The 13,505-nt window shown below is 44.9% G+C and overlaps 1 protein-coding gene across 1 annotated transcript; it reads right to left on the bottom strand.

The window, feature by feature from the left end:
• Positions 1–429: 429 nt before the first annotated feature.
• Positions 430–1,503, bottom strand: ATOH1 (atonal bHLH transcription factor 1). Its single transcript, XM_049789984.1, has one exon. The coding sequence runs from the start codon at positions 1,501–1,503 to the stop codon at positions 430–432; it is 1,074 nt and encodes a 357-aa protein (XP_049645941.1).
• Positions 1,504–13,505: the final 12,002 nt, after the last annotated feature.

The raw sequence follows: 13,505 nt of genomic DNA, 5'->3' as shown, positions 1-13,505 counted from the left end.
CTTTGCCTTTCCAAATGCGTTTTTTGGAAACAGCTCGGTGGACGCGACACACCGGGAAAGGATGCTCAGGGCATAGAATAAATTAAACACAAACCAGCCACGGAGAAAGATGCGACATATTAGCAGCATGTTGGCAGCAGGGGACTAGGATAAGGATGCCATAGAGAAGGAACAGAGGAAAGGGCATCATTTAGCTATAGGGGAGGGAGCGCGGTTTGGACAGCAGGTTTTCTTCAAGCAACATGGACTGGACTGGGAAAGAAGGAATAGGCGCGCATTTTTGCAAACCTCTACTGTAGCTGCCAAGGAGGCCAAGTCACTGCTGAAAAAAACAAAACGACTGGGCGTGGAGCAAAAAAGTCAAGAAGGGGGCCTGCCGGCAACCCCGAAACGCACTGGGGCTCAGTTTTAGGGTGCCTGTCCACCTTCCTAGCTGGCCTCATCCGAGTCACTATAATGGGAGCGTGGGGAAAACTCGCCGTCGCTTCTGTGGGACCGAGGCGACGTTTTGCTACTTTCCTCCTGCCCGGGGGGCAAGAGGCCAGCGGGCAGCGAGGGCGACAGGTTGCTCGGTGCCGCCAGGGCGCTGCCCTCGAAGGTGGAGAAGTGCAGCGCGTCCAGCGGCACTGGATAGCCGCCTCCCGCCGAGGCCGGGCCGGGAAACCGAGTCCGGCAGCTCCCGGGAGGCGCTGGCCTCTGCGCGGGTCCCGGGGTGGACAGGGCCCCGGAGGAGGCGGCTGCGGCTGTTGTGCTGGAGCCGGAATCATAGTCGTAGTGGACAGCGGCGCGGAGGTGGTGGTGGTCAGTCTTGCAAGCGGCAGGCTGCGGCGGCGTGGACGCCTCCCCGGCCGCCGGCGTCTGCAGCAGCTCGGACAGCGCGTTGATGTAGATCTGCGCCATCTGCAGCGTCTCGTACTTGGAGAGCTTCTTGTCGTTGTTGAAGGACGGGATCACGTTGCGCAGCTGGTCGAAGGCGTGGTTCAGGCCGTGCATCCTTCGCCGCTCCCTGGCGTTGGCCGCCAGCCGCCTCTGCTTCTGCACCCCGTTCACCTGTTTGCTGGAAGGGGCGCGCTGGCGATGGCAACCCAGGTCCTCCGCCACCAGCCCGCCTTTGAGCTTGCACAGCTGCTCCCGCACTTTTAGGGGCGCGGGGCTTTTGCTGCTGCCGTTGCTGCCCCTGAGCACCAGCTCCCCGCCGCTGTCCACCTCCTCCTCCCGGGCGGCTGGACCTGCGGACGCGCTCAGCTCCGAGGAGCGCAGCAGGTACTGGGTGGCGCGTGCCGCGCACAGGCCCTGCAAAGTCGGAGCCAGCCAGGCGCGTGGGTCGGTGCTGTCCAGGAGGGACAGCTCTGCAGGGTACACGACAGGCGGGTCCCTGTCCTGCAAGGTGGCAGGAGGCTGCTGCTGCTGGAGCTGAGAGTGGACGTGCGGCTGCGGGTGGCGATGCGGGTCCCCCAAGTCCTTCCCTTCTGCCCAGTCTTGTGCGCGCAGCAGGCGGGACATTGCGCGCCGGAGCTTGGGGTCGCGGGAGGCCGCTGGAAAAGTCGCTCAAGCACTCTAACCACTACCACACCCTGCCCCGGTCCCCTTTCTGCCGGGTCTCGGACCTCTGGTCCCCCTGCACGGCCCTCCCCCGACTCCCTCGGAGATCACACACGCCCGGTCGCGTGCTCAGGAGCGTCTCCGGTTGCCGAAGGCGCTGCGCCCCTTTAAAAAGCGGCACGCGCCGGAGTGTCTGCCTGCCCCCCCCCTCGGGGCCACCTCCCAGCCCGCCCCAGTCCCAGCCCCCCCTCCTCGCGCCGGTCGCGTGTCTTTGCAGCCAATGGAGGGTGCGGGCAGGCGCGTGCGAGCAGCCAATCAAGGTCTTCTTGCAGCCGGAGGACAGTTCCCGGGTGCTCCGGGGAGCGCCCCGCCTCCTCCAGCGCGCCTCGCCTCCTTTCCTGGCCTCCCAGGGACTCTGCGCCTTCGTGGGCTCCGGGCCCGTCGGTGGGCAACTGGACTCCAGCCCCCAGATCTCCGCGCCAGGCCCTCCCGGGTGCGGGAGCGCTGCGCGCCCAAGCCGTCGCCTCTCTGCGTGTGTGTCGCGTCCAGCGGATGGCCCTGGCCAGACGGGCCGGTCCCCCCACCCCCCAAGGCCCGGAGGCCCCCTGGTCCTGCAGGGCTCGCAGGTCCGCGTCCTGCCCTCATCCCCGCAGTTTCTGGTCCGCAGGGACACCAGTGGACAAGCATAACTCTGCATGGCGCGCGCGTACAGCTAGCTCTGCGGGGGTGCTTTTTGGAGATCGAAGCTGCTCAGAGATCCCCCAAACCTCCCAGGGAGGACTTTTTCCCGACGCTTCTCTTCATAGTACTGCGGTTTTTCCCCCCTCTCCTTCCAGAGGGAGTTTGCGCTATGGGAAGTAAAGCGGTGACACATAGAGATGGACAAAGGTTCACAGTCCCTGATTCTCTCTGTCCCTCCCCAGAAGCCCCCAGCACCTGTGGCCAGTTCGTGTAGGACTCCCATATACCTAGGTGCAGACTTCACTTAGTCTCCCCCTCGCTTGGCACAGCACCCGGGCAGCACAGCGAGTTTGTATGTTGAATTGCACTGGCTCAGGGTTCCAGCTCTTGAAGGTGCCCAAGTCTAAAGTTCCCTGTCTTCCCTCTAAGGCCTATGGCTTCTACAAATACCGAGAAAGCGCATCTGAACCCGCCCTCCCTCCCTCCCACACTTGGTGGTGTCAGAGTGTGTGTGTGTGTGTGGGGGGGGGACTATTCTTCCCTGCACTCACAATGGCATACACCACAGCACACACCACACCACACAATACTACACTTAGTACTATACACATCACCACACACTCTCTACATAACACACCACTCTACACACCCCACCCCTCAACACACATTATAACCCACACAATGCTTCATTCTGTACACATTATACACATCATATCATACACACCGCACTATACACAGCACGCCAAACGCTACACACACTGAACCACACGCTAACACATGCCACAGTACATCACCACCTATACACATACCACACTACATACCAGGCACATACCACATCACACACACACCTCACACCACACACACTTTGCAAGCTACAGGCATTCATGCACACACACACACACACACACACACACTGTTTCACGCACCTATACTGCGCCAACTATGCCTGCAAACACACAACACATGCTGCACAGACAAATTCACCACGTGTAAACACCTCACATTGACACCTGCATGGACCTAGTTTTCCAGCACACTCTTCTGGATTGCATCACCCTCCGTGGAGCTAGGTGGCTTCTGGAGTACACACCAAATTGCGGTCAGAAGGACCCTGGTCCTTCTGCATTGACTCGCTGCTCCCAAGGCAAGCCCCATGACCTGCTCCTCATCTCAACCCCATCCCCCACTTTTTGTGCTGCCTTTGTTTTGAGGCCACATACTGTGGTGCTCAAGAATTACTCCTGGTTTAGCGCTCACTCAGGAATTAGTCCTGGTGATATTTGGGGACCATATGTGATGCCTGGGGTTGAACCCAGGTCAATCATGAGGAAAGCAAGCACCCTATCAGTTGTACTATCTATCACTCAGGCCCCATTGTGCTTTTTTTTTTTTTTTTTCTTTTGCAGTGACTATGATTTCCCAAAAGAAGGAAGGCTAGTAACAAGCAGAGCTGGATTTGGAGGTTCCTGGTAGGTTCCTCTGCTCTAGAGTGCCTTGGCTCCTTTGTATGTGTGGAGGAGGGGAGGGTATTTCATATAGTAGTCTACTTTTGTATTCTATACCACCACGAGCTAGAATTCTATACATATATAAATATATATGTATATGTACTTTCCATATTATCAGCAGTATCTTTATTTGATCTTGAGCTCTATTTCCATAGATTGGTAGAATACAGCACCAAAATGAAGCATAATATACCATTTGCCCATCTTGCCTGCTGGCTGAGTATAAAACCTTTGACTTTAAGAATCTTGGAGTAACATGCCAATTCTTCTGTGTCTCTTCAGCTGGTATGTTAGGGGCTCTAAGCAGGACAGCTAGCCATAGGCCCCCTGGGCTGACCACTTAGTCCAGGGTACTGAGACACCCCCCCCCCACGCCAGATGGGTCTTCAGGGCCACGCCTGGTAAAATGGGTTCTGGAGGGGGAGCGTGGGGGAGAGAAATTCTTTCCTTATGCATACCGGAGCCCCTTCAGGAGTTCTTTTATTACTAGTATTCATTTTCAAAAGCACACTGGTGCACATATATACTTTTTTAACAACACCCAAAAATATTCTTAATCCTTGACTGTTTCTAGGAAAAAAGTATGGAATTCCCTAGATTTGAAGGATAATATTCACATAGGTCTCTAAAATCAGCGTATATGTAGACGTGATTTCCTATACAGTGGTCCTCTCTGACTGCCAAGCCTAATCCATAAAAAATTCATCTATACAATGTATATAGCCCCTCTGATATATTGCCCCTCCCCCACACCAGAGCCCCTTCTACTCCCTCATCTCCCAATCCGGATTCGTTATCTTCCCCTTAATTAACCCTCTTTATCCTCAGTTCTTAAATTTGTTAGACACCAAGACCGACCTCCTGCCCAACAGATTCTGCCCTTTTGCACACCCCTACAAAGCTCATTATTACTCCTTAACTCTCTCACCTCCCAACCATCTGTACCCAACATTTACCCTTTTTAACTTCAATACTACACAGTCCTAATCTCAGACCATAGTCATGCATTGGATTTAACAACCCCAACTATTTCAAAAGACACAAAATGGACACATATGTCTTTTGAATATTTTATGTGTATTTTCTTTAACAGCTATAACACTTTCTAAATATTCATTTACTGTGACGATTCTACCCACTTTTTATCTTGTCTTCTCTTTGTGAGCTGTTCAATAAGGAATTTTGGTGGAAGAGTCCCTCAGTTTAATGCTTATGATTGAATCATGTCATGGGAATTGTTGGACTTGTTCTTATGGCCCCCATATGCGCCGATAATGCCACGTGGCATTGTTCCTGGTTTGCATACACACATTAAAATGGGAAAATGCTATGCATACAAATAAGTTCTTATCTAATAGAGATTGGAACACACAAATCTCGTAGTGCAATGAGACCTTACACCCTGAACATTGATGACCTGGCACAGGCCTCAGAAGAATGGGCATCCTCCATTCACCCCTGAACCAGGGAAGCTATCTACAAAACATCCAAGATTTTTATAACAACACCTGGAAGCAAACCTCTACTGGGGAAGACACTACCACTGCTCTGACATCGACCTGCTCAAAAGAGACTTCCCTTAACACTAAGAAGACTTGACAACAACAACGACCTGCTTACAGGACAGGGTTCTCTGCATTGACCTTTAATTGTGAGGTGAAACGAGAGGACGCTCTGCACCATCCTGACTGCAATGTAGGATATGCAGATTCCAGGATCTTTAATACAGAAACATGATACCAATAGCAGATACTGTGTGAAAAATAAAAGTATTGGCACTACAAACAATGACCTGGATTGGACAACCTAGTTTGCCTGGAGCCTAGAGTTGGTCTTCTGCCAGGAAAATTTAGGGTTAGGGTCTTGTATTTAGGCCAAGGCTTTTCCTTTCCATGTCCCTCATATTTTGGTAGGCCTATGCAAACAATAATTGCCACTCTAACACTGTTTTTACTGTGCTCCGTTGACTCTAACCCTTAAGAAAAACAACCCACTTAAAGTTGAGGTTAACTTAAACTAATATGCATGTGCATGGAAATGTAAAAATGTACTTTGCCTTCAATGTTTAAAGAGTTACATAGTTTTATGGCTTTAGATTGCTTTGTGTGCTGCTAAGAAATGGATCTTGATCACAGACTCTAAAGTCAAGCAGCTACAGAAGCCAAGAAGGTTCGTATTACTGAGTCTATAATAGAACCTCTATGCTTTCCATATCCGCAGTCCCTACCCAGAGTGAGTTTCTTGAGCCACCACCCCTTGCTGGCTCTTTTTATTTTATTAATATGTTTATTTAAACACCTTGATCACAAATATGATTGTAGTTGGGTTTCAGTCATGTAAAGAACACCTCCCTTCACCAGTGCAACACTCCCATCACTAATGTCCCAAATTTCCCACCTTCCCGTGCCACCCCCACCTGTACTCTAGACAGGCTTTCTACATCCCTCATTCATTCACATTGGTATGATAGTTCTCAATGTAGTTATTTCTCTAACTGCACATATTATTCTTTGTGGAGTTTTTGTTTTTGGGCAGACATTTGATTACCATTTTAATTTTCTCAATAGTGATGGGGGTGTTTAGTTATGCTATATCCTTCTTATTCAACCGTGGAAGGTTATAAGAGTCCAAGAATTTATCCAATTCTTCCAGGTTCTCATGTTTAGTGGCATAGAGTTTCTCAAAGTAGTCTCTGATTACCCTTTGTAATCTGGATATCTTCAATATATATATAATGTATATATATATGGGATATATATATACAGATATTTTCAATATCTATAGTGATCTCCCCTTTTTTTTATTTGTTTTGTTTTTCAGGCCACACGTGTTTGATGCTCAGGGGTTACTCCTGGCTAAGCACTCAGAATGCCCCTGGCTTGGGGGGACCATATGGGATGCTGGAGGATTGAACCGTGATCCTTCCTTTGCTAGCGCTTGCAAGGCAGACACCTTACCTCTAGCGCCACCTTGCCGGCCCCATGATCTCCCCTTTTCATTTCTAATATGAGTTATCAAGTTTCTCTCTTTCTTTCTTTGTGACTTTTGCCATTGGTCTATCAATCTTGTTTATTTTTTCAAAGAACCAAATTCTGCTTTTGTTAATATTTTAGATTGTTTTTTGGGTTACCACTTCATTGATTTCTGCTCTAAGCTTTGTTATTTCCTTCTCTTTCCCTATTTTTGTTCCATTTGTAATCATTTTCTAATTTTATAAGTTACATCATTAAGTTATTCAGGTATGCCCCTTGTTCCTTCCTGATGTGTGCTTGCAAATCTATAAATTTTCCTCTCAGTACTGCTTTTGCTGTGTTCCATAGATTCTGATAGATTGTTTTCATTGTTATTTATTTCTAGGAAAGTTTGATTTTCTCTTTGATTTCATCTTGGTCCACTGATTGTTCAGTAGTAGGCTGTTGAACTTCCAGTTTTTAAAGTTTTTCTTCTGTGTCCCTGTGTAGTTCACATCTAATTTCAGAGCCTTGTGGTCAGTGAAGGTAGCCTACAAAATTTCTATTCACTTGATTTTATGGAGGTATATTTTATGTGCCAGCATGTGGTCTATCCTGGAAAATTACCCATGTATACTAGAGAAGAATGTGCATCCAGATTTCTGGGTATGAAGTGTCCTATATATTTTTAGTTGGCCTCCTTCTTCCATTTCTCTTTTCAGTTCTGTTATATTTTTGTTGTGTTTCAGTCTGTTTGACCTATTAAGTGTTGACAGGGCCATGCTAAGGTCTCCCACAATTATTGTGTTATTATTGATGCCTTCTTTCAAATTTGTCAGTAATTGTATTAGATATTTTGCTGGTCTCTCATTGTGTGCATATATGTTTAGTAGTGCAATTTCTTCCTGTTGCACATATCCCTTTATTAGTATGAAGTGTCAATCTTTGTCCCTTACAACAATTCTAAATCTAAAGTTTGTTTTGTCTGATATTAATATGGCCATCCCAGCTTTTTAAGGGTGTTGTTTGCTTGGATGATTTTCCTCCAGCCTTTGATTTTGAGTCTATATTTGTTCTGACTACTCAGTTGGCAGCAGAAGGTTGGATTCATCTTTTTCATCCATTTAACCACTCTGACTATTAACTGGTGCATTTAGTCCACTGACATTGAAGGAGATTGTCATGGGATTTAATGTCATCTTTGTGTATAATTTTTGTGTGTCTGTTGGTCTGTCTTGTCTTAAAGTAGACCTTTCAGTTTTTCCTTTAAGGCTTGTTTTGCATCTGTAAAGTTTCTGAGCTGTTGCTTATCTGTGAAGCTTTGTATCCTTCCTTCAAACCTGAATGTGAGTTGGGGTGGGTGCAGTATTCTAGATGAAGCATCCATTACATTCAATCTTGTCACAATATCTCACCACTGTCTTCTGGCCTTGAGAGTTTCTTGTGACATGTGTGCTGTAAATCTTAAGGATGATCTTGCTTTTTCAGTATTCTATCTCTATCTGTGGGATTTTTTCATTGTGACTAGGATGTATCTTGGGGAATTTTCATTGAGTCTCTTTTAGCTGGTACTCTTTGGGCATGCAGTATTTGATTGCATGCAGTCTTTAGCTCTGGGAGTTTCTCTGTATTGATGTCTTTGTTGATATTTCCTGGGCATTTTCTCCCTGGGTTTTTGGGACTCCAATGATTCTTATATTGTTTCTATTGAGTTTATTGAAGACTTCTATTTTCATCTGTTCACATTCTTTGACTATTTTTTTCATTGTCTGATCATTTGCCTTAAGTTTCTTTTTCAATCTCTTCTGCTGTATAGAGTTGTTCTGCATTTTATCTTCCAGTCACTGATTCTGTCCATGGCTGCTATTACCCAGCTGTAGATGCTTCCATTGAGCTTTTCAGTTCAATTACCATGTTTTACAGATCTGTTATTTCAGTTTGGAGTTTTCTGATATCTATCTTTGTGTTCTGTTCAGCTAGAGCTATATTTTCTTTGATTTCCATGAGGATCCTTCATATTTCTATTCTGAATTCCTTATCTGTGAGATAAATCAGATGGTTGGTATTTTTCGGGTCATTGGTGCTATTATCTTCATTCTCTGTGTATGGTGTTTCCCTGCGAGGTTTCCTCATTGTCACACTTGTAGTGTGTTTTTTTTCTGTGTGTGATGGCGGGGTTCATTAGTTAGAAAGAGTACAGGGCTGCAAAGTGAAGTGGAGCAGCGCTCTTCTGGATCCTCTATCAGACAGTTTTTGCTTGGCCCTTCCTGGTCCTCTTACAAGTGCTTGAGGAGACTGAGGAGAAGAGACACGCAAAGCCAACAGGTCCCCCCAGTCTCCCAGTTGCTACCTTTGCTAGCTCTTGTACTGTTAATTGTCCTGTGAGGTGTTAAGGCCCAAAACTATAGTACATACATTGCAACTTACAAAATTAATGCAAAATCAATGCTGTTTAACATCCTGTTTTAATTAACTTGGCATGGAGTGGCCCAAGCTTGATCCCTGGAATAACATAGCTCTGAGCACTACCAGGATCCTGTGCCATTTAAGACTCTACATGTGTGAGCATGAACAGTCTGGCCTGCAGTGTTAGGCTGAGTATAATTGGAAGGTACTCCTGAACCCTCTAAGCCCTGATTGGGAGACCATCTCTTCAAAAAAAAAAACTGAACATATAGAACATATTCAACATATAGAAATAAACAATGGACACCAAACATAGAAAGGATACAAAAGAATTAATCTCCATTAAAGGATCAATACAAACATCTAGAAGATTTACATTGTACAGAACTCAATAGGGTAGTTGAAAATAATTCAGATGGCAGGCATATTATACTTGTTGAAATATGGGGGAATACAGTGAGAACTTCAAAAAGGATATAAGAAATGTTCATTCAAGCCTGGAAAGATAGTCGAGTTAGCTGAGTGCATGCTTTGCATGCAGGAGGCCTGCATTTCATCCCTGTTCATCCTCTGAACACTACCAGGAAGCATCCCTGAGTACGGAGCCTGAGTTTCCCCTCAACTTAGCCAGATGTCATTTGGGAAACTCTCTTTACCTCACCCAAGAGTTTAAGCATAAATCAAATTGAAGTGTGCATTATAAAAACATAAAAACAGTATAGAGCACTCGGCAGTAGAAGGGATGATGCTGAGAACCAAATAAGTGAGTTCTAAGATAAATAATCAAGAAGAAAGAAAAAAGAGGTGAAAATGATTAAAAAAGGAAGGCAACACAAGAAATATATAGGACAACATCAGAAAGAGCAAAACCCACATCAGAAGGAGGAAAGGGTAGGGGGTGAAAAAACCTTATTTGAAGAAATAATGGCAGACAATGTTTCCCATATGGGAAAGCAAACAGATTTCCAGGAAGCTCATGAGTTCCAAATAAAACAAATCCAAATTAGAGAAACGTAAAAAATCATTGCATAAAATGAAAACACACACAAAGACTATAAAAAATATCCTAAATGAAAAGTAACAGATTTTTTTTATTAAAAGAACCATCACAAGACTGCCAGTGAATTTATGAGCAGAAATTCTAAGGCAGAAGAGAGTGGCATGATGTATACAAGCCCTTACTGGAGAGAACCTACAATGAAAAAGTACTCTACCAAGTTAAGCTATCTGTCTCAGCTGGGTGAGTAATAAGAAGCTGTAGAAACAAACACCAGTTAAAGGAATTACCATTAAAACAGCTTGGTGAAGATAAAATCAAAATACATAGCATAGCAAGATATTGGAAAGGATAAGGGGACCGAGTAAAAATTAGAACCTTAGAATAAGCAGGAAATGAACTTACATTCAGTTTTAAATAGACCATAAGCTATTGTGCAAATTAAAAGCTTATTTGTAAACCTAAAGATAACCTTAGCACAATTTGCTTAAAAAGAAATAAACACAATGGTAGACCTTAAAAATACATAGCAATATGGGAATAAATTATTTTTATTAAAGGAATCAGCCTAAACTTCATTACTTTCAGTTTACCATTCAGAAGGCATGGAGTGATGAGATAGACAAGTAGACTTCTTCCAACCTCTGCTATCTACAGGAACAATGTCTGGGCGCTAAAATTAAACATAGACTACAAAGATAAGACTAGAAACAATCCTACAAGAAAATAGCCTACCAGGTCAGGGACAGCAAAACTTGTATCAGGTACAATAGACCAACAAACCCAGTGGTTTTGCAGGTATGAGACCATGGATCTAATCCTTGGCACTGCCCATACATTCAAAGTCAAATCTCAGCAGTTTGGAACCCTTGATGCAATTGATTCTTCAATTGTATCCTACCCCTGATATCAGAAAGATTTGGAAGGTAAGTTTGTGCCGAGGCACAAGAGCTTGGCAGACAAGTGCTGAGGATGACTGCAGATTTTGTATCTAGCAAGTGTTCAAGAGCTTGATGAGCCTGAGAGGGAAAGGGCTGGTGTTTTGCTTAATGTGCACGTCAGCTTCCAACTGGATTCAGAGTCTACCTTACAATTTGAGCCTACCATTCAAGCAGCTGTCACAGCTGTTACTGCAGACGAACAAAACCTGAAAGACCTGAGAAATCAGAGCAGGGGAGCAATGTGTTTTCCAGGCCTGTAGTGTTTGCTTTTTTTGGTTCCTTGTTGCAGGCACAGTGTATCTTGTAGGTGGAGTTGTAAACTCAAAAGCTTTTTAAAAAGCTGATCAGAGGCTAGGTGGCCAGTACTGAGGCTGGGGCTATACATAGCACAGGGTTATCATATACTGGGGTTCAGTGATGGAGAATTCCAGAGCAACTGGTATCTCTAGCGCAGCAAACCTGTCCAAAGTTGGGATAAATGGATCTGGAGGATATGAGCATTGCAAGCTTGCCAGATACTAGGTCAACAGAGTAGAAAGACTTCCAGGATGTTAGGTCTGTAGGCATGGTGAATCATCAGGGCAAGTATTTTGTGTACAGAGTACACCGGACTGTGTACTTTGTTTGTAGTATCCTATGATATTGCTATGAAACATACAGATCAGACTCTGTGTCCCACTTGGAGTTCCATTGACACCACAAGTCATATCTCCTTGTCCCCAGTCTTTCCTATCTTCATTCCTCTAAGCTATAGATGAAACAGTTCAGGAATTTCTTTCCACTCAAAACAACCATGTAGATACTCTCTTTCAGGGCTCTTATTTGGAGACAGGACTGAAGTGTATTGAGACCAATATTTAGCTTGAAATTATGGAGAATCACTCTATCTATGAACGAGGTCTTCATTTCACTTTCTCCACTGGAGGCTTCTTCTATTAGTTCACTAAAGGTTAGGTACTGATGAACTCTGAATTACAAAGATCTGAGGCACCAGTTTCTATATTTGTTTATGTTATTTTGAAATTGCTTTGCTTCAAATGATCTAGAATGGACTCTTTTTGGTGCTAGAGAGATTGTAGAGGGGGTGAAGATTAGCATATAGCAGTACTTCTCAATTATTTTCTGTCATGGCCCCCTAGGAAGAAGAAAATGTTTTCGCACCACCCCCCCACGACTATAAATAGTATCTTTATTAAGAAAAACTTTAACCTGCAAAGCAAATATATATAAAATAATTTGAACTGATTTTTTTTTGTTTTGGTTTTTGGGCCACTCCCGGAACGGTGCTCAGGTGTTACTCCTGGCTGTCTGCTCAGAAATATCTCCTGGCAGGCACGGGGGACCATATGGGACACCGGGATTCGAACCAACTACCTTTGGTCCTGGATCGGCTGCTCTCCGGGCCCTGAGCTGATATTTTAATCAGAGGTGATGTCTGGATTAATGGCTACAATGAGCATGTTTTGCAATGCATAGCTTTTCGAAGTGGGGTTTGAAGCAGGGCACAGCAACTCTCAGCTCCAGAGACATGCAGAGACATAAACACGGGGCTTAGCTTGTTATGACAGTGATTGCAGAGGTCAAACGCGCCCTGCTTTATGGAGCTTTGTGCCCTCTTGGGGGCGCGCCCCACTATTTGAGAAGCACTGGCATATAGTCATATAGGCAACCAGGTTCTATCACTGACACAACATATGAGCATCATCAGCAGTGAACACTGAATACAGAGCTACAAGTAAGCCCTGATCATAGCTTAGAGTGACCCCCAAACCAAAATAAAACCAAATTTACCATTTACACAACATGACAAACAACAGTGGGTAGGTTATTCAAGTTAAGGTTAAAAGTTCTGAATGCATGGTTATTTATTATCCCTTTGACATGAGTCTGATAGAGATCAGGACAGTTTTTAAAAGAGTGAACCACTTTTTCTCCCCTAAAGATGACATACTCTTGCTTTGAGTTCTCAAGGATCTATGCTGTCACTTTTCTATTGGGACTTTAAAAAAGTACTGCTTTATTGCCTAACAACTCCTCTAGCATCATGGGATTTGCTGAAGACTATCATCTATGGGACAAGGATATTTTTCCCACAGCTTGAATCCTTGTAAAGCTGTACTAGAAACTGTGTCTTGACAGGGCAACAAAGAAAATGCATGTGCAAAAATTTCAGAGACTAACCATGTTCATATTGAAAAAAGTTGAAATGTATAATAACTTGCCAGTAATAGGGGACTCTGTAGTTCTCAAGTATCACCAGTTAGATTCATGAAATTTTGTGAAATTCATGTCCCTTAGCTGGCTCATGCCTAGACAACATAAGCCTTAAAAATGGACATACTCTCTAATGTACCATGCTACATTCTGTTCCCAGCTCTAATTATGTCATAGGTAATACCACAATGAATTTATGCACTAGTGTCATGTCATCAAGTTCTCTTGTCACATAAATATCACCATGCCCCTGCCTCAAGCATGG

The sequence above is a fragment of the Suncus etruscus genome, chromosome 16, assembly GCF_024139225.1.
Source record: "Suncus etruscus isolate mSunEtr1 chromosome 16, mSunEtr1.pri.cur, whole genome shotgun sequence".
NCBI classification, from domain to species: Eukaryota; Metazoa; Chordata; class Mammalia; order Eulipotyphla; family Soricidae; genus Suncus; species Suncus etruscus.
The sequence above is the reverse complement of the archived record's forward strand: the minus strand, read 5'-3'. Positions and strand labels throughout refer to the sequence as shown.